The 23,155-nt window shown below is 33.2% G+C and overlaps 1 protein-coding gene across 1 annotated transcript in view; it reads left to right on the top strand.

Annotated features, from left to right (window-relative positions):
- Window positions 1–20,166, top strand: part of FIG4 (FIG4 phosphoinositide 5-phosphatase) — a 134,049-nt gene extending 113,883 nt beyond the window's left edge. Inside the window, exon 23 of the mRNA XM_074310123.1 lies at window positions 19,802–20,166. Coding sequence (XP_074166224.1) covers window positions 19,802–19,979 — 178 coding nt within the window. The 3' untranslated portion in view covers window positions 19,980–20,166. The remainder of the gene's footprint in view (window positions 1–19,801) is intronic.
- The last annotated feature ends 2,989 nt before the right edge of the window (window positions 20,167–23,155 follow it).

Below are 23,155 nucleotides of genomic sequence, written 5' to 3'. Positions count from 1 at the left end.
TTAATTCTACGTAAGTGATGTATTTGTTCTTTTCATTTTTGATACAGGTAATTTGATTTTCTTTTTAATCAAATTAAGTAATGGTTTATTTATTTTATTTTATTTTTAATTAATCCAGTGCCTAGATTTGTTTATTGGGTAAATGTTTTTTTTTAATTTTCAGTTTTATTAATCTTTTCTATGATTTTCAGGAAATCCAATTTCATGTTAATTGGAGGTGTTTAATTTTTTTTTTTTTTGCCCTAATATTTTTTTTTGGTAGTAGCATGACCAATCATTGATCTACTCTTCTCTCTTTTATTGATGAATGTATTTAGTGATATAAATTTTCCTTGCATTCCACAAATTTTGGAATGTTGCATTGTTGTCATTCATTTTAATGAAATTGTTGATTATTTCGATAATTTGTTTTTTAACCCATTCATTCTTTAGGATTAGATTGTTTAATTTACAATTAATTTTTAATCTGTACTTCCACATAGTTAATTTCTATTTGATTTTTAAACTTTGTTTCCACTTCATGAACTGTAATTTTTATTGCATCATGTTCTGAAAAGGATACATTTATGCTTTTTGGCATTTGTTTATGAGGTTTTTAATATTCTAATACATGATCAGATGAGAAAAAGTTATAGTCTTTTCTGTGCCCATTCAGTTTTTCTGATATTTTATTCATTTTTACTTCTTTCTTATTTATTTTATAATTAGTTTTGCTTAGATCTGATAGGGGAAAGTTGAGGTCTCCACTAGTATAATTTTACTGTTTATTTTCTCTTATAATTCATTTAGCTTTTTTTTTTTTTTTTTTTTTAACAATTTGGATGCTATGTCATTTGGTACAAAGATGTTTAGAATTGATATTACTTCATTGTCTATCGCTCCTTTTAGCAAGGTGTAGGTTTCCTGATTATTGACTTCGCCACTCCAGAATTTTATTTGGGGCGTAATTTAAAGTCATTTGAGGAAAATGTTGAGAGAATTCAGTTGAGCTGTTTATCTGCTCTACCTCCTCAATTCCAGCTTTCTTTCTTTATTTCTATAAAAGTGGACATTCAACAAAGAGTCCAAGTGATGTGAAGAAATTTATACCTAAACAATTTATATCAAGTTGAACACTGTTATAGTCTTTGAAGTAAATAAGCAAACAACCAAACCAATCCAAACAAATATCTTTAAGTTTAATGGAGGTAAAAGAGATCTTAAAGAAAGGAAAAGGATCCTTATGTGCAAAAATGTTTGTGGCAGCCCTTTTTGTAGTGGCTAGAAACTGAAAATTGAATGGATGCCCATCAATTGGAGAATGGCTGAATAAATTGTGGCATATGAATGTTATAGAATATTATTGTTCTGTAAGAAACAACCAACAGGATGATTTCATAGAGGTTTGGAGAGACTTACATGAACTAATGCTAAGTGAAATGAGCAGAACCAGAAGATCATTATACACTTTAACAACAATACTATATGAGGATCAGTTCTGATGGATGTGGCTGTCTTAAACAGTGAGATGATCCAAACCAGTTCCAGTTGTTCAGTAATGAATAAAATTAGTTACACCCAAAGAGAGAACTATGGAAAATGAGTGCGGACCACAACATAGCATTTCCACTCCTTATGTTATTGTTTGCTTGCAGTTTTGTTTCCCTTATCAGTTTTTTTTAACCTTCTTTCTAGATCCAGTCTTTCTTGAGCAACAAGATAACTATATAAAAATTTATACATTATATTTAACATATACTTTAACATATTTAACATGTATTGGACTACCTGCCATCTAGGAGAGAGGGTGGGGAGAAGGAGGGGAAAAGTTGGAACAGAAGGTTTTGCAAGGGTCAGTGTTGAAAATCTACCCATGCATATGTTTTGTAAATAAAAAGCTATAGAAAAAAGTTTAATGGATGTATACAGATTTTGGAGATGGAGGAAGGAAGGAAAATATATATTAAGCCAGAAATTATACTAAGCATTTTACATATATTATCTCATTTGAACTTCATAGCAATTTGGGGGGACAGATGCTTTATTATCCCCATTTTACTGTTGGGGAAACTGAGGCAAACCTTATTTAAGTGATTTATTCAGGATCCCATAGCTAGTAAGTGTTTGAGGCTGGATTTGAACTCAGGGCTTCCTGACTCAAGACCAGTGCTCCGTTTCTCATCTTTCCTCAATAGTGAGCCATATAACCAGAAATTCACAACTATGCTGGCAACATGAATTTATTATGAACAGCAGTGCTCATTAGCTATTCAAAAATATGGATTTTTTGCAGTAATAAAATTTTTTATTAACTAACTTTATATAAAAGTATGGTTGTAGGCTAATTCTGGTCAATTTTAGTTAATTCAACAAGAGTACAGATATTTAACATAATAAATATTACTAAGACTGGTGGAGATGTGCAGTAGATTATACTTTTTCAGAGCCAGGTGGGCACATACATCATACAGAGTTTGGCCACATGCCAGAAATTTGAGATAGGATTGTTCCACAGGCTGGCAAGTTGTATGCTTGCTAATTATGCAAAAAAATGTTTTCTAAAAATTCCAGATGGGTACTATACTCTACATTTTGTCTTTTGGCTTCATGTTGCACAGATAGGAACTAGAGAAATTTTACATCTTTATTTTCACATTCAGAAGTGATACTTTTTGTTGTAATTGTCTGAGTGCTCTAGATAAAAATAAAGTAGTTACTTTTAATGAGTTGTTTTTTTGTTTTTATTTTTGTTTTTGTTTTTTGATGAGAGGGTTGTGCTGAGTAACAACCTGTGAAACCATCTACTAAGGCAAGGAATGATCACAATTTTCAAGGGTTGGAGGCAATACCAAAATGAATGCATTTAGCACATGGGTGAGAATGAAGGATTCCTAAGCAGAATGGAAGAAGAAAGCCAGGAAAGAAGCAAAGGAAAGAAAAGATTCCAAAGCAAGTTGGTGGTGAAATTAACGAAGTGCCAAAAGTTGGAAAATAGGAGAACACAAGATAGCAGAAAAAGATGACTTTGAATTATCAGAGATAAGGTAGAAGTGTAAGGTCATGAGGTAGACCTTTTGGGGCAACAGGGAGACTGGTCAGGTGATACAACATGGTAGAATCATTAAAGAGCTAGCCCTGCAGTCAAGAATAGCTGATTTCAAATCTTTCCTCTGCCAAACACTGATTGTTTGATAATGGGCAAGTCATTAAACATTTTAGTATATGTAAGAAGTGTTAGAACTATGCTCAATATGTTCAAAGTATTGACAAGGAAGGGATTTAGGATTTGGGGATTTTGGATTGCAAATGGATAATGGATTCCTGTTCAATGATCCAGTGCATCTCATGAATACAGAGAAGACTTTGTGGAAAGGGACCGTGCTGACCTTGTCTAGAAGATTTTAAGCTGAAATTTAAGGAAAAGGGAGAAAAATGCCTGGAAAAAGGCTATAAAATTAGAAACTATGCAGACTAGAAAATATGGAGTAAAAAAGAAGCAGTAACTGGAGGTACCTAGTAACTCAAAAAAGAATATGACAGATAAACTAGTTAGGTACAATGCTTATATAGTCTCTGCTGTCTAGTTAACAATACAGAGTATATGAAATAAAATGGAAATGAAATTTCACAAGGAAGGAAGTGTGATCTCCTAGGTATCAACAATTTGTGACAAGATTGGACTCATGACTATAATATATCCATAAAGATATTGTTACACAGGAAATAAATCCTGTGAAAAAGTAGACACAAGAGAGGGCATAGTGTACCTAAATGGCTATATGCAAATATAAGGGTAAAACCATTAGATAAAAATAAAAGGAAAAAGAGAAAAAAAATGCCATCTCTTTGAAAGAATACTATAAATTGTCTGGGCAAATGAAGGAGATAAAATTTACAGTTGAAAGGAAATATAAATTGAATCTATTTCAACTTGTTCACTTTACAATTAAGGAAACTGAGGGCCAGAGTGAAATAACATGTCCAGAGTCCAACTATTTTCTCCAGGAGAGCAGATCATTTTGATGTATCATTTTTTTGTAAGACTTTAGTCAGTCATTTTCAGAGAATATTTTAAAGGCTGGAAGATTATTCTACTTCCAACTGCTTGGGGGGAAACTAGCTTTGGTTTACTATCTTTTCTCCCTCCCCGCCCCCTGGCCATCAAGATTTTATAGAATTCTGTTTTTTTTTTTTTTTTTTTTTTGGTTTGTTTTGTTTTGTTTGGGGGGGGGCTGGGGTTTCTTACTGCAAATTCAAGTGTCATATTTTTGCTTAACAACTGTCTCAGACATTCAGGTGATCCACAATTAGAGCATTTTGCTTATACATGACTAAACATGTTGATAATTGTTAAGGATGATAAGATTTGGTTATTTCTTGATTCCTGCCACATTTAGTACTTATTCAAGTAGTTTGCTGTTAAAATCTTGATCTTCAACAGAATGACTTTTAGCAAGGATATCATATACAGAGAGATATTTTTACCATAATACTTTACTGCAAAAAAAACAAAACCTCTTGACTGTTTTCCACATGGGCAGGGCCATGTGTATTGGATAAAATGATTCATCATTATCAAAATGTTATTTGGGTTTTGCCTGTCTTTTCCAAAGATAAGAATTCTATTCACACCAGCTCCAAAGACTTATTGGTGTTTATGCTATTTGGATAAGCATCTTTAATAGTAAAAACTTTAAACAAATTGAGCATAGCTCTAATACTTCTTATATATATCTGCTGCTTAATCCACTAAGAAGCTATTTTGCATGAGTTCCAGAGATTTCTTTTGGCACAAATACCCCAAATCATCACAAAATGCTTTCATAGTAATTTATAAGCTAGCTTTAGTCTGTGTGAATTGCTTTTTTATACCTTATGTAATAATATTTATGATCCAGTACAGGAAAAGGGAATAAGTGCCAACATTGTCAGTTTAAAAACAAAACAAAACAAAACAAAACAAATATTATCTTGTTTGATCTGCACAAAAATCCTTCAAATCAGGAACTGTTATTACCTCCATTTTACAGTTGAGGAAATTAAGGTAAGTGATTTCTGAGGGCTTACAGCTAATGAATGTCCAAGTCAGGTTCAAATTTGATGTCTTCCTGATTCCGAATTCAGGGCTCTATCCATTGTGTCAGCTAGTTGCTTCAGTTCTTAGTATTGGTCAGTAATCTAGTATGTAGTTCCAACTGCTGCTCTTCCACTTTTAATTCACTTTTTTGTTTGTCAGAGCTAAAACTTGTTTTATTAGGAGCCCTACCAAACTCCGTTTATGACACAGACATGGTACTGATACCTCAACCAGGTAGATTGAAAACTGAGAAAGAAAACTATAGACCAATCTCCTTAATGAATATTGATGCTAAAATTTTAAATAAGATATTAGTAAAAAGACTTAAGAAAATCATCCCTAGGATAATACACTATGATCAAGTAGGATTTATACCAGGAATGCAGGGCTGGTTTAATATTAGGAAAACTATTAGTATAATTGACCATATTAATAATCAAATTAATAAAAACCGTGTGATCATCTCAATAGATGCAGAAAAAGCATTTGCTAAAATCCAACATCCATTCCTACTAAAAGCGCTTGAGAGTATAGGAATAAATGGACTATGCCTTAAAATAGTCAGGAGCATATATTTAAGACCATCAATAAGCATAACATATAATGGAGATAAACTGGAATCTTTCCCAGTAAGATCAGGAGTGAAACAAGGTTGCCCACTATCACCATTACTATTCAATATTGTATTAGAAATACAATAGCAATAGCCTCGGCAATAAGAGTTGAGAAAGAGATTAAAGGAATAAGAGTAGGTAATGAGGAAATCTAACTGTCACTCTTTGCAGATATGATGGTATACTTAGAGAACCCCAGAGATTCTAATAAAAAGTTATTAGAAACAATTCACAACTTTAGCAAAGTTGCTGGGTACAAAATAAATCCACATAAATCCTCAGCATTTTTATACATCACCAACAAAATGCAACAGCAAGAGATACAAAGAGAAATTCCATTCAAAACAAATGTCGAGAGTATAAAATATTTGGGAATCCATCTACCAAATAAAAGTCAGGAATTATATGAGCAAAATTACAAAACACTTGCCACAAAAATAAAGTCAGATTTAAATAATTGGAAAGACATTCAGTGCTCTTGGATAGGCCGAGCAAATATAATAAAGATGACAATACTCCCCAAACTAATCTATTTATTTAGTACTATACCAATCAGACTCCCAAGAAACCATTTTAATTACTTAGAAAAAACAACAACAGAATTCATATGGAAGAATAAAAGGTCAAGAATTTCAAGGGAATTAATGAAAAAAAAGTCAGATGAAAGTGGTCTATGTATACCTGATCTAAAGCTATATTATAAAGCAGCAGTCATCAAAACCATTTGGTATTAGCTAAGTAATAGACCAGTCAATCAATAGAACAAAATTGGTACAAAGGACAAAAAAGGTTACAACTATAGCAATCTAGTGTGTGACAAACCCAAAGATTCCAACTTTTGGGATAAAAATTCATTATTTGAAAAAAAACTGTTGGGAAAACTGGAAATTAGTATGGCAGAAATTAGATATGGATCCACACTTAACACCATATACCAAGATAAGATCAAAATGGGTCCATGATTTAGGCATAAAGAATGAAATCATAAATAGATTAGAGGACCAGAAGATAGTCTATCTCTCAGACCTGTGGAGGAGGAAGGAATTTATGTCCAGAAGAGAACTAGAGATCATGATTGATCACAAAATAGAAGATTTTGATTACATCAAACTAAAAAGTTTATGTACAAACAAAACTAATGCAAACAAGATTAGAAGGGAAGTAACAAATTGGGAAAATATTTTTACAGTTAAAGGTTCTGATAAAGGCCTCATTTCCAAAATATATAGAGAACTGACCCTAATTTATAAGAAATCAAACCATTCTCTAATTGATAAATGGTCAAAGGATATGAACAGACAATTCTCAGATGATGAAAGTGAAACTATATCATATGAAAGAGTGTTCCAAATAACTATTGATCAGAGAAATACAAATTAAGACAACTCTGAGATACCACTACATACCTGTCAGATTGGCTAAGATGACAACAACAAATAATGATGAATGTTGGAGGGGATGTAGGAAAACTGGGACACTGATGCATTCTTGGTGGAGTTGTGAAAGAATCCGGCCATTTTGGAGAATAATTTGGAACTATGCCCAAAAAGTTATCAAACTGTGCATACCCTTTGATCCAGCAGTGTTACTCCTGGGCTTATATCCCAAAGAAATACCAAAGAGGGGAAAGGGACCTGTATGTGCCAAAATGTTTGTGGCAGCTCTTTTCCTAGTAGCTAGAAATGGAAAATGAATGGATGTCCATCAATTGGAGAATGGTTGGGTAAATTATGGTATATGAAGGCTATGGAATATTATTGCTCTGTAAGAAATGACCAGCAGGATGAATACAGAGAGGTTTGGAGAGACTTACATGAACTGATGCTGAGTGAAGTGAGCAGAACCAGAAGATCACTGTACACTTCAACAACGATACTGTAGGAGGATATATTCTTATGGAAGTGGATATCTTCAACATAAAGAAGATCCAACTCACTTCCAATTGATCAATGATGGACAGAAACAACTAAACCCAGAGAAGGAACACTGGGAATTGAATGTAAACTGTTAGCACTACTGTCTTTCTACTTAGGTTACTTATACCTTTGGAATTCAATTCTTAACATGCAACAAGAAAATTATATTTACCTGTGTCTAGGTTATACTCTAACATATGTAATATGTATGGGATTGCCTGTCTTCTAGGGGAAGGAGTAGAGGGAGGGAGGGGTAAATTTGGAAAAATGAATACAAAGGATAATGTTATAAAAAATTACTCTTGCATATGTACTGTCAAAAAAATTTTTTTATAATTATAAAATTAATTTAAAAAAAGAAAAGAAAAAAAAGAGATAAGGTACAGGAAGGTTCAGGAAGATTAATTTTCCTGAGATCAAATATGGCCTTAGTTATGTGTATTAGTCACTTAACCTTGTTTGCCTCAGCTTCCTTACCTGTAAAAATGAACTGAAGAAGGAAATGGAAAACTATTTTAGTGTCTTTGCTAAGAAAACTCCAAATTATTATACACAATAACAATGACTGAATAGAAATAAAAGAAAAAGACCTATCTATCAGAACTCAAGCTCCTATCTTCTCCTGCTTTAGGTTTCTATCTCCAAATGCTTTAGTAATGGTTAAGTGCTACAAAGCATAGAGAAGGGAATAAAGAAGATATTAGAAAAGGATCTGGCAGAGCTCCTAGTAAAGTACATCTGCATGAACTTCTATTGCACCCCTAATAAATTCATAAAACATAAAAAGTACTGATTGCTAGATCCTTGATCAAAACTAAAGTTCTATTTACATGCAAGTCTATTCCTTAGCTTTTTAATACAAATTGAAAAATACATTTCAACATGTCTTGGTTGACCAAATCAAAATACCCTGAGGGTATTTAAGGAAGCTATTTATATATGCAAGAAAAAGTATCATTAAGCTTTAACAAACTTAGTTAAGAACCTTAGATGTTTCTATTTCTGCCAAATTATTAGTACCATTAACTAATCCTTCTCCCTTAGGAATAAAATAGAATGCCATTTAAAAAAAATAAATAAAAATAAAAATTGTTCTGTTATCTGAATTTGCACTCTGAGGAATGCAAACAACACCATCAAAGTCTTTTCCGTCCTATTCCATTGTTCACTTTGAAGAACTCCAATTTATGAGTAAGTTAGTGAGTCTTAAAGTTGTGAACCCTTCTTGGGCAAATACATTAGACTTCTGGTAGACATTGATCTCCTATTAAGAAACTGCTCCCAACCCTTCCACATTAACATAAGTGTGTCTCACAAAAGGTATATCTAGATTTACAAAAGCCAAGATCAGTTTATGGATGAAGAAGCCAGACCAAGTCTTTAAAAGTCTGATTATGTGAGGATGAAAACAAGCAAATGATGTAGACTAAGAAAATAATGTCAAAAAGCTCAGAAGGAATCATGGCTTATGAAAATGACAAGGATATTAATCAAAAGACTTTTAAAACTATGTTTGGAGCAAAAAGGACAAGTAATCCTCTACTTGGATTAAATGGAACTCTTAACAAAATATAGAACCAATCAATATCTATTTTGCTTCCATCTTCTCCAATAAGGAGGGTAGTCACATTGTACAGATTAGAACAAATGGCTGACAAAGTCAATATTGGGTAGAAAGCATCTGAGATTCCAAGATTGTACCTCAAAGATGAGTATCATGTGTTTAATAGGAACTGAGGAAGATAATTAAATATTATGGACCTAGTTGGCAGCAAGGACACTTCTCCATTTTTCCCCTAAGAAAGGGGGAAGACATGGCCATATATTAATTATGAATGTCACTTAATGAAATAACCCCAAACTACTGTGTTTACTACTATTTATTTCTGATAACTTGGGAATTAAAACAGTTACTTGAACTTGCAGAGTATTTATAATCTTCAAAGAATTAATGTTGGAGAAAAATAATAGATAACCTTTTTTAGGTGACTTCTCAGGAAGAAGTGGAAGAAAGAATTAATCCATTTATGACTACTACTGACCAGATTGGATATATAGTTTTGATAGATTATATTAAGCATTTTTCTAGGGGCTGTGCCAAGTACTAGGAATATGAATACAACAAAGAGAAAAACAGCTCTCATCCTCAAAAAGCTTATATTCTACTGGGAAAAGGCAACTTATGAAAGAGAACATATTAAAGGATATATGTGGAGAGAATATATCTGTGCACAGCAGCAAAGAAGAAAAATAATCGAGAGAATTAGGTTTTGAACTATGTAGGAAGTGAGCATGGCTAGCATGGGCAATTCCACAAATGAAGACTCCTGTGAAAAGCTCGTTAGACAGAGTTAGAGACCTCAGAAATATCATGAGAGTTTAGAGGCAAAAAATATTTCAGGGAGTCAGACCTGAGCTCAGGGAGCAATGCTATGAGAAGGATTTGTATTAAGTGACATCACTGAGAAATATGTCCTATATTTTTACCATGTTTAACATATATTGGACAACTTGCCATCTGGGGAAGGAGTGGGGGAAGGGGAAAAAATTGGAACACAAGGTTAATGTCGAAGAATTATCCATGCATATGTTTTGAAAAATAAAAAGCTTTAATAAAAAAAGAAATATCTCCATTGAATTTTCACCTTTTCCATTACAAATACCCACTATATGATTAGAGTACCAGCCTTGAATTCAGGAGGACCCAAGGTCAAATGTGGTCTCAGACACTTAACATTTCCTAGCCGTGTGACCCTGAGCAAGTCACTTAACCCCAGCCTCAAAAAAACCAAAACAAAACAAAACAAAAAAACCCCCAAATATCCACTATATCATCGTGTAACTGTTCATACCTAATTTGGATAAGATGCTACCATTATTTCTGACCTATCCTGTTTTCACCATTTCCTAAAAAGTAAAATAAACTTTGTACTTCTCATTATCCTCTACTTATTAAAAAGAAAAAAAAAGATATATGTCCATTACTATGAAATCAATTGTAATCCTTGATGCTTCCCTTATGACCTTGATTTTTGAATCAGAGTATATTTTGTGACAGATAGTAAGATTATATAGTTAAGAGTTGGAAGGGACGTTAGAGATCACCTTGTCCACCCCCTTCATTTTACAATCAATTGCATAAGTATAGGACGTGGGAGATCTCGCTGACAATTGTTCATGCAAGCAAGACCTGGGGGTTTTAGTTAACTATAAATTCAATATGAATCATCAATGCAATGTGACTTCCATAAGATCTATTCTCATTTTGGGTTTTTTTCATAGAAATATGGGCTCCATAGTAAAGACAGTAATAGATGTTTTGGTAAGACCATATATGGAATAGTGGCCATTTTTTATTATAACTTTTTATTGACAGAACATATTCCTGGGTAATTTTTTACAACATTATCCCTTGCACTCCTGTTCTGACTTTTCCCTTCCTTCCTTTCACCCCTCCCCTAGATGGCAAGCAGTCTTATACATGTTAATTATGTTATAGTAAAACCTAGATACAATATATGTGTTCAGAGCCTAACAGTTCTCTTGTTGCACAGGGAGAGTTGGATTTAGAAGGTAATGATAATCTGGGACGAAAAACAAAAATGCAAACAGTTTATACTCATTTCCCAGTTTTCCTTTTCTGGGTGTGGCTGATTCTGTCCATCATTGATCAATTGAAACTGAATTAGATCTTCTCTTTATCGAAAATATCCACTTCCATAAGAATACATCCTCCTACAGTATCGTTGAAGTGTATAATGATCTTCTGGTTCTGCTCGTTTCACTTAGCATCAGTTGATGTAAGTCGCTCCAAGCCTCTCTGTATTCATCCTGCTGGTTATTTCTTACAGAACAATAATATTCCATAACATTCATGTACCATAATTTACCCAACCATTCTCCAATTGATGGACATCCATTCATCTTCCAGCTTCTAGCCACTATGAAAAGGGCTGCCACAAACATTTTGGCACATCCAGGTCCCTTTCCCTTCTTTAGTATTTCTTTGGGATATAAGCCCAGGAGTAAATACTGATGGATCAAAGGGTATGCACAGTTTGATAACTTTTTGGGCATAATTCCAGATTGCTCTCCAGAATGACTGGATTTGTTCACAACTCCACCAGCAATGCATCAATATCTCAGTTTTCCCGCATCCCTTCCAACATTCATCATTATTTTTTCCTGTCATCTTAGCCTATCTGACAGGTGTGTAGGGGTATCTCAGAGTTGTTTTAATTTGCATTTCTCTGATCAATAGTGATTTGGAACACTTTCATATGAGTGGAAATAGTTTCAATTTCATCATCTGAAAATTGTCTGTTCTTATCCTTTGACCATTTATCAATTGAAGAATGTCTTGATTTCCTATAAATTAGATTCAATTCTCTATATATTTTGGAAATGAGGCCTTTATCGGAACCTTTAACTGTAAAAATGTTTTCCTAATTTGTTGCTTCCCTTCTAATTTTGTTTGCATTAGTTTTGTTTATACCAAGGCTTTTTAATGTGATGTAATCAAAATTTTCTATTTTGTGATCAGTAATGATTTTTAGTCTTCTTTGGTCACAAATTCCTTCCTCCTCCAAGAGTGGCCATTTTTAGGTGCCATCCTTTAGAAGGAATTTTGATTAAATAAGAAGGATCAGAGAATAGTGATTAGGGTGAAGGGAAATCTGGAAACCATATTCTATAAAGAATTATTAAATGTATTGGAATTGTATTTGGAAAAGGAAAAGCTAAGGAGTAGCAAGATAGCAGGGTTAATGTGAAAATTTTGATCAACTTATTTGTTTTTGCATCAGAAAGTAAAAATCTGTACCAGTGGGGTTGAAAGTGATGCAGAGTATCAGATTTGCATTAATTAGATTTGTTCTAGTACTAATAATAGCTGACATTTATATATAACATTTTAAGTTTTATTTTGTTATGGAACCTCATTCCACAAAATACAATGGGCTGTGTTATGAAATTGTGATTTTTCTGTCATGTAAATGTCCTGGCATAGGATGGATGGATCTGTTAGGCATGTTGTAAAAGGATTCTTGTAGTGGTTGAAAATTAGACTAGTTGAGATGTAAGGGCCTTTCCAACTTCCAAGATTTCGTGGTTCTGTATTTCTGTGATTTAAATAGCATACATAGGACAAATATTTTGCCTTAATTTCAAAATTTATGTTAGCTGTCATAAATTTCCCTATTTCCCCCCATTGTTTCCAGAAGCCATTTTTTCTTATCTTGACAATAGGAGATAATTTTTGTACTGAAATGACTGAACAATAACAACATAGAGCATTGTAAACTTGCCCAAAATTTACAAATCTAGCCAAATTTTGCATTAACTTTATTAATGCTGTTGATAGTATAAGAACCTGATGAGGCTATTATGCACTTTTCATGCAGTTTTAATATGATCTCTTTGTAGATTCATGTAATTTATCTTTTTGATAAATCTAGTTGTCTGAACTGGGTCAAACAAATCCCTAAAGTTTCATGGAAGAAAAATGTTTAAACCTATAACTTCTTTCACTTATGAATTGGTATAAGATGATTACCTAGCCTCTTTTCTTAGTGGAGGCACTGTCCAATCTCATTTCCCTCTTTGTCTGCAAGAATTTCTTTTCAGTCTTGCTGCTAAATATATTTATGTTGACTGAACACTCATTTGTCTTGTCACCTTAACCAGATCAGAAGGCCAGACCAGCCCTAGGCAAAATTATGAAGTAGGTAAAATTTGTCTTTAGAATAACTTCAGTTCCCTGATTATATATACTGCATGCCCTACTTTCGGGTTGCCTACTGTCTCCATATTGCCCACTGAAGCATAACACCTTGCCTGCTTGTTTCCCTGTCCAGTTGTATTATAGGTTTAAAATGCCTTCCTTCACTGTTTCAGGGATTAATGATTTCACTTGTATGGCTACCCACCCAATTGACCTTCTGTGTGTTAATAAATGGATATGAGTTTCTGAGACCTAGAAAATTCTTTTTTTATTATAGCTTTTTATTTACAAGATATATGCATGGGTAATTTTACAGCACTGACAATTGCCAAGTCTTTTGTTCCAATTTTTCCCCTCCTTCCCCCAATCCTTCTCCCCCAGATGGCAGGTTGACCAATACATGTTACATATGTTAAAGTATAAATTAAATACCATATATGTATACATGTTCAAACAGTTATTTTGCTGTACAAAAAGAATCGGACTTTGAAATTGTGTACAATTAGCCCGTGAAGGAAATAAAAAATGCAGGTGGACAAAAATAGGGGTACTGGGAATTCTATGTAGTGTTCACTATCGTCTCCCAGAGTTCTTTCACTGTGCGTAACTATTTCAGTTCATTATTGCTCTATTGGAACTGATTTGGTTCATCCTTTTGTTGAAGAGGGCCACGTCCATCAGAATTGATCATCATATAGTATTGTTGTTGAAGTATACAATGATCTCCTGGTCCTGCTCATTTCACTCAGCATCAGCTCATGTAAGTCTCTCCAGGACTTTCTGAAATCATCCTGCTGGTCATTTCTTACAGAACAATAATATTCCACAATATTCATGTACCACAATTAATTCAGCCATTCTCCAATTGATGGGCATCCATGTAGTTTCCAGTTTCTGGCCACTACAAAGAGGGCTGCCACAAACATTCTTGAACATACAGGTCCCTTTACCTTCTTTAGTATCTCTTTGGGATATAAGCCCAGTAGTAACACTGCTGGATCAAAGGGTATGCACAGTTTGATAACTTTTTGAGCATGACCTAGAAAATTCTTGTGGTATCCAGTCCTCTAGTGATAAGTCTCTCTGAATTTAGTCATCTTGTTCCTTAGCCCTCTTCAGAGTTTCCCACTTGCTAGGATCCTTCCACAATTTGCATTTGACAGAAAGATCTTTTACGAACTTTACACCATGATGAAGTGTTGAAATAGGACTTTTGTAGAGGGAATTTGCCATGTTATTTTATATTATGTTTTATGTTATGATATGTATTATATATGATATATGTAGTATGTTATAAAATGTTGTTTTGAGTTTTTCACACATTCATTAAATTATCCAAATGTGAGTATGGCAAAAAAAATTCCCATATGTTTTTTGCTAACAACAAAATAGTAATATTAAGCATTCAGGTCCATGATTTAGGCATAAAGAGGGAGATAATAAATAGATTAGAGGAACAGAGGATAATCTACCTCTCAGACTTGTGGAGGAGGAAGGAATTTATGACCAGAGGAGAACTAGAGATCATTATTGATCACAAAATAGAAGATTTTGATTACATCAAACTAAAAAGTTTCTGTACAAATAATACTAATGCAAACAAGATTAGAAGGGAAGTAACAAATTGGGAAAATATTTTTAAAAACAAAGGTTCTGACAAAGGTCTCATTTCCAAAATATATAGAGAACTGACCATAATTTATAAGAAACCAAACCATTCTCCAATTGATAAATGGTCAAAGGATATGAACAGACAATTCTCAGAGGAAGAAATTGAAACTATATCCACTCACATGAAAGAGTGTTCCAAATCACTACTGATCAGAGAAATGCAAATTAAGACCACTCTGAGATACCACTACACACCTGTCAGATTGGCTAAGATGACAGGAACAAATAATGACAAATGTTGGAGGGGATGTGGGGAAATTGGGACACTAATACATTGCTGGTGGAGTTGTGAAAGAATCCAGCCATTCTGGAGAGCAATCTGGAATTATGCCCAAAAAGTTATCAAGCTGTGCATACCCTTTGACCCAGCAGCGCTACTACTGGGATTATATCCCAAAGAAATACTAAAGAGCGGAAAGAGACATATATGTGCCAAAATGTTTGTGGCAGCTCTTTTTGTTGTAGCTAGAAACTGGAAGATGAATGGATGTCCATCAGTTGGAGAATGGTTGGGTAAATTGTGGTATATGAAAGTTATGGAATATTATTGCTCAGTAAGAAATGACCAGCAGGAGGAATACAGAGAGGGTTGGAGAGACTTAAATCAACTGATGCTGAGTGAAATGAGCAGAACCAGAAGATCACTGTATACTTCAACAACGATACTGTATGAGGATGTATTCTGATGGAAGTGGAAATCTTCAACATAAAGAAGATCCAACTCACTTCCAGTTGATCAATGATGGACAGAGGTAGATACACCCAGAGAAGAAACACTGGGAGGGGAATGAAAATTGTTAGCACTAATATCTGTCTGCCCAGGTTGCATGTACCTTCGGACTCTAATGTTTATTGTGCAACAAGAAAATGATATTCACACACATGTATTGTACTTAGACTATATTGTAACACATGTAAAATGTATGGTATTGCCTGTCGTCGGGGGGAGGGAATAGAGGGAGGGGGGGTAATTTGGAAAAATGAATACAAGGGATAATATTATAAAATATATATATATATATAATAAAAAAAATTAAAAAAAAATATTAAGCATTCAAAGAAATCCATTCTATGTGATTTTTAAAGAAAAGCTTCTTAAAGCAAAAATATTTAGGAGCTATGATGTTCAGGGCAAAAATAATAAACTTATAATATTTCATAGTAATTGTACTCTGAAAATCAAATCAGATGGTACTCATCTCAGTGAAAAACAAGGCTGTTGTTCATCAGCCAATTGGACAAGGAATATTATATTCAAGAAAGAATATGCTAAGATATCAACAAGGATTTGCTTCAAATTTTAAGAAAATTATCTAAAGAAGTTTTGCCTGACATAATTATCTTCTGTGAACTAGAACTGCAGGTAAAACTATGTATATTCATTTCTTATTCTGAACATGTGCAAATAAATTTAGAAATATCATCAAGGGACATGCAGAGATCTCCTTGTTATTAGAACTAGTGTTTATATGTAAAGAAAAAAGAAATGAGTCTGAAATATTATGGTTAACTTTTAAAAAATATTTGCTAGTATTACTAGAATTTCATTTGGGTCTGTTTTAGATTGCATGCCTTTGGTGAATGGGTGGAGTATAGCTCAGATAATATACTTTCCCTCTGTCTTTGGAAGAACAGCCTAGTACCTTTTGCTCTTCAATGAAAGCATGGCCATGTCAGATCTAAAGAGAGGCAGTGTTGCTTAATGGATAAATTATTGGACTTGAATTCAAGTAGATTTCTGTTCTGTTTCTTCCTCAGACACTAGTTATGTGATCCTTGGAAAGTCACTCAGTCTTTTCATCTGTAAAAGAAAGAAGTTGTTCTAGAGATTCTGTGATATCTTTGTCAGTGGGAATAAAAAGAAATCCCAGAATTTCATAGGGTTATAGAATTGGAGCTTGAAGAGAATTTAGAGGTCATATAGTTCAATATCCCTTGGTGGGAAAATATAAGCCTAGAGAGATAAACTGATTTGCCCATGTAGTAGGTAGCATACAAAATTTAACTCTTTTAGGTTTATTCCTCAAATGAAATCTCTACTATAGGTTTTATAAAATGGTCATCAAAGAATTAGAAATCTAAGGACCAGCCACTGCCCACTGATATGAGCATTCCAGAGATTTATTGTACAAATGACATTATCCAAACATTTAAATACTAATGCTTCCAGTTTGTGATTGATCATTTTTTAAGTTTTCAGAATATCCTCATAATAACCATGTAAATGAGACAGGGCAGATAGATTTCTATCTCATGTATTGGGTATCTAGTGACCAGAGTATATTTGTAGAGGAAGAAGCACTGAATATAAAAGTCACAAAACCTGAACTTAACATTCAGCATTGCTAATTATACTAGCTGTGAGATCTTGGATAAGTTCCTTACTCACTCTCAGCAAGCACCACCTCTACCCTCATCTGAAAAAAAATGAAAAAGCAAATCCTTGTAACATATATGCGTAGTCAACCAAAGCAATTTGCCAAGTTGGCCATGTCCCAAAATCGATGATTCTTTCTGTTCTCTAAGTCTGTCACCTCTGTTCAGATTTGGATAACACTGTGAAAATGCCATAAGGAACCCTACAAGTGATTGTTATTATTATCATACAAGGCATAGTAATCTTATCAATAATAGTATAAGGATAGTATATATCTACTGTATACTAGAATACATATTGTATATCTAGTATATACTATATAATATATATCACACATAGACTATATTTACACTAATGTACATATATACTATACATATACTATTATATATCCACTATACATGTGCACATGTAGTACACATATGTTCTTCACATATGTACTATATATTAACATATATAGTATGTATAGTGCATATATACTACTATCATATATGTTATATATCATATATATTGTATATATCCTATGTAAACATACTATTTGCTAGTTTATATTATTACATATAACTACATCTTCATTATAAAAATAATACTTTTAGTAAACAAGAAGGAATGGAATCGTTATCTTTTTTTTAAGTCCCACATGAGTATGGTTTTGTAGTTATTCTGGGTATGATCATGGTCTGGATAAGGAGCATTGTCACTGCCTCAGAATGATGCCTTTTTAAATTACTTGGTTAGCATTTTGTATTTACAGAATGATTTCTATTCATTTTTGCCCATTATTCACAGCAGTTAAAAGAGGTTACTGAAAAGTAGGTTAAGGACTGTCCTTAGATGCTGAGCCTGGTTCTGTAGCTGAGTTCCATCAGCCACCTCAACCCTGAGTAAGTTATTGATGTGTCACTTGGCTACAGATCCTGCTGCTTTCCATGCCTGCTCTGATGTTCAATCACCCAGAAGGTCTGGGAAAAAGAGCCAGAAGGGAATGAAGTGATTATTTTATGATTTGCTCCATTCCCTTCAACAACTGATTGTTAAAGTTTAGACCACAGAAAATGTGTTTCTCAATCCACAGGGTACCTAAGAAGTCTATTTTTTCCCAGATAGCACACAGCCAGGCCATAAAGATTTCCCATTTTATAAATGAACTCCTTCATTTGTAGTAGTAGAAAGTAATTTTCTCATTTATGAAATGGAATAATAATATCTGCTCTGCATCCTCCACATAGCTATTTTGAGGATCAGGTGAGATAATGTAAAAGAAAGTGCTTTTCTGAAAACTATAAAGTACTATGCAATTAGAAGTTATTATTTTAAATGATTGGATAACGACACTGGTAAAATATGCTATTACCTGTAAATTTCAGATCAGTGGACAATGGATGTATTAGATTACTGATTCTTTAATAACCATTTTCTAATATATTCAGAGGAGGCAAAATTTAGGGATAAAGCTTGAAATAGTTAGAGTTGGGTACTAGGTTTCACTTTGAATTTTAGAAATTCCTGTCATCTGGGCATAGGAGATGAATGAATAATAAGCAAATTTAAAGACACTAGTTAAGATGTTATAAATGTTAGATATTTTAATGTGTTAGAAAGGGGTTTTAAAATAGTAATTATAATATATTAAAGGAAAGAGTTGTGGCGTGTGTTAGGATATGGAATAGGAATCGGAGGCCTTAACATTTTGTCTGAGTACTGACAATATTATTTCCCTAATAAATTTTAATCTGTACCTTCCTTTCCATTGAAGTAGCCAATGTTGGAGTTTAGGCTCTCCTTATCTCTCATGTTGACTTACTGACAATATCTTATCATATTTATTTTTCTCCACTCTAGTCCAATCCATTGTCTCCAGATGAATTTTCTTTTAATTCATAGGTCTGATTCCATCAGCTGTTTGCTTTGAAAATTTCAGAATTCAAAGTCCAGATCTCTAACCTGGCATTCAAGGCTCTTTATACAATGGTCTGGGAAAGAAGAGAATAGAGCCAGGTTTTGGAAATAAAATATGGCATAGAAAAAGGGCATTCTTATTTGGGAGTCATATGAATGATAATGTTCTGGAACTTGGGCAGTAATTGCAAATTGAACTCAGTTTGAATTACCTATTAAATATTCATCAAGGAGTAGGTAGTGGTTTTTATAAATACTTCTTTTTGTCTTAAACATATATTATTTCTAAATGCATATACTAATTTCTTTGTAAATAAGTCCTTTATTAAAAAGAAGAGGGGCTTAAGGGGATGTCCATCAACTGAGGAATGGCCTAACAAGTTGAGATATATGATTGTAATGGAGTATTAAGGGTGCTATGAGAAAGCAGGACAGTCTCAGAAAAACCTGGGAAGACCTTTGGTTCTCGAACTGTTTCACAGCCATGATCTCTTGTGAACATCTATTATTAGACTAATGTTTTACTTTGTTTTTGTTTAACTTTTACAGAACACATATCTCCTCTTTCTCCCAAGACAACATTTATGAAGTTCAGCCTCCAAGAGTAGACCGAAAATCTACTGAGATCTTTCAGGCACACATCCAGGCCAGTAAAGGCATCATGCAGGCCCTGGGGAAAGAGGACATCTCTATGTACAGAGAATATATCCGAAATCGATACATGTGAAAAGGAGATTAAGAATGACATACTGGACTCCAAAATAGGAAAGATAACATTCATCTATCTTAGATTATACCTGTTTGTTTTGTTTTTTCTCACAAAGGTAACATTTCTTGGCAATCTATTTCCAAGCATGTTTTTTCTTTGTTACTTATAAGTAACTTTGTAAAAAATAAAGAAGTAATTGAGTCTGTATTTTCTTGTCTCCTTTGATTTGTGTAAAATTGTGAATTTAGAGGTGAGATCAACTTAATATTATTTGAATTTCGTTTTTTTCCTTTTGAACTTGACCAGCACATTATTACATATAAAGTAAAAATAAATATATATTTAATTTATATTTAAACCATGAATAAAGTTTAGTTTTTTTTCTTGTTATAGATGGTATGACAAATTCAACATTAGTTCCAAAGCTTTCCTGTTTATCTGTGTCTCCCTCTGAATTTTTTGTGTTCCATCTATCTTTAAAATGTTTCATTGAGACCCTTTTCTTCTTTGTCAGAGAGATAACTTCTGATCACTATCACTAACCTGTGTCTCCAAAAATCCCCGTATAATGAATAAGCTTAGTTAAGCAAAACAATTACACACATTGACCATATCTGAAAATGTTAACTTATTCTGTCTTTCAGTCTATTACTATTTAGTTAAGAGATGGGAAGCATGGTTTATCATTGTACTTCCGATCTCATGGTTGGCAATTCAAATTATTTTTCTTTACAATGTTACAGTGATTGTATAAATTATTCTCCTGCTTCTATTTATTTTACCCTACATTTGTCCCTATAAAACTTTCCATGATTTTCTGAATTTTTTTTTACATTTTTATGGCACAATAATATTACATCATATTCAAATATTAAATTTGTTCAGCTTTTCCTTAGTTAATGGAAATTCCTTTCATTTCTAGTTCTTTGCTACAATGAAAAAATGCCACTATAAATATTTAAAAACATCTGTGTCCTTTCTTTTTTTCTTTGATCTTTTTGAGAATATAGATCTAAAATTGACATACCTGGGTTAAAGTATATGCATTTTGATGAACTTTTAAATGTAGTGCTAAATTGCTTTCCAGAATGACTGAACCCAATCAACAGCTCCACCAACAGTGCATTAGTATGTCTGTCCTTCCAGATCCCTCTAATAGCTTTTGTAAATCATTAATATATTTTTTCTGTACTTGATTCTTTTTAGATTTACATTTTTATTGAAATTTTGAGTTTGCTTTTGACATGTTTAGGATTTCTCTAGAAAAGTCATTGAACTTATTATATCACAGAATTGCAGAGGTAGAAGGGAGTTTAGATGTCAAATTTCTAACCTCTAATTAAGAAAAGATTTATTTTGCAACATATCTGAAAATCGTCCTCCAATCTTTTCTTGATGATCTCAAGTACAAAGAATTCTGTTTATTTTTATGAGGTAGCTCATTTCCCCAATTCACATTTGGATAGCTCTAATGGTAGTGAAATTTTATTCTAAATTTTAGAACATGGTCTAGAATAGCAACTGTTTTAAATAATATTTTCTTTTTCTCCAGTTGTAAAGACAATTTTTAATATTATTTAAAAATATTTTGAATTCTAAATTTTCTCTCTCATTCATTTCCCTGGCACAGTAAGCAATGTGATATAAGTTATGCATACTTAATCATTCAAAACATATTGCCATATTGGTCATATTATAAAAGAAGATACAAGTCCAAAGGGAAAAAAGTGAAAAAAAATGGAAGTGAAACATAGCTTCACTCTGCATTCAGACTCCATCAGTTATTTCTCTGAAGAAGGATAGGAATTTTCATGATGAGTTCTTTGGATTTGTCTTAGGTCATTGTATCACTGAGAATAGCTATGTTCATCATTGTACAGTATTGCTATTAATCACTATGTACAATGTTCTCCTGGTTCTGCACACTTCATTTTGCATCAGTTTATATTAGCCTTTCCAGGTTTTTTTGAAATCTTACAATCACATACCTTTCAGCCATAGAATAGCAATTATTTTTAAGAAGTATTGCTCTCAGAAACTGGAAACTACGTGGATGCCCATCAATTAGAGAATGGCTGAATAAATTGTGGTATATGAATATTATGGAATATTATTGTTCTGTAAGAAATGACCATGAACTGATGTTGAGAGAAATGAGTAGGACCAGGAGATAGCTGTATACTTCTTCTTTTCTTTTTCTTTTTTTTTTTTTTCTGAGGCTGGGGTTAAGTGACTTGCCCAGGGTCACACAGCTAGGAAGTATTAAGTGTCTGAGACCAGATTTGAACTCAGGTCCTCCTGAATTCAGGGCTGGTGCTCTATCCACTGTGCCACCTAGCTGTCCCGATCATTGTATATTTCAACCAACAATACTAAATGATGATCAATTCTGATGGATGTGGCCATTTTCAACAATGAGATGAACCAATCAGTTCCAGTAAGAGTAGTAATGAACTGAACCAGCAAATGAATTCTAGGAGATGACTATGAACCACTACATAGAATTCCCAATCCCTCTAATTTTGTCCGCCTGCATTTTGGATTTCCTTCACAGGCTAATTGTACACTATTTCAAAGTCTGATTCTTTTTGTACAGCAAAACAACTGTTTGGACATTTATACATATATTGTATTTAATTTATACTTTAACATATTGAGCATGTGTTGGTCAACCTGCTATCTGGGGGGGGGAAGGAGGGGAAAAGTTGGAACAAAAGGTTTGGCAATTGTTGATGTGGAAAAATTACCCATGTATATATCTGGTAAATAAAAACTATTAAAATAAAAAAAAAACTATTGCTCTGTGCAGCAAGATAACTGTATAAATATGTATACATATATTGGATTTAACATATATTTTAACATGTATTGGACTACCTGTCATCTAGGCGAGGAGATGAAGGGAAGGAGGGGAAAAGTTGGAACAGAAGGTTTTGCAAGGGTCAATGTTGAAAAATTACCCATGCATATGTTTTGTAAATAAAAAGCTTTAATAAAAAAGTATTGGTTTAATCATTTTAAGAAGAGCCTCCTTACCTATCAAATACCAAATAAAAATTTACATTACACTTATTGTGATAATTTCTATGCCTGTTTGATCATTTATTTTCATCTAGGCTGTTTTATCTGCCTCTTGTTGCAGTTATGATTATTTCTTTTTCTCAACAACAGCCAACAACTACCAAGAGGCACAA

The sequence above is a fragment of the Sminthopsis crassicaudata genome, chromosome 4 (genome assembly GCF_048593235.1).
Source record: "Sminthopsis crassicaudata isolate SCR6 chromosome 4, ASM4859323v1, whole genome shotgun sequence".
Classification (NCBI taxonomy): Eukaryota; Metazoa; Chordata; class Mammalia; order Dasyuromorphia; family Dasyuridae; genus Sminthopsis; species Sminthopsis crassicaudata.
The sequence above is the reverse complement of the archived record's forward strand: the minus strand, read 5'-3'. Positions and strand labels throughout refer to the sequence as shown.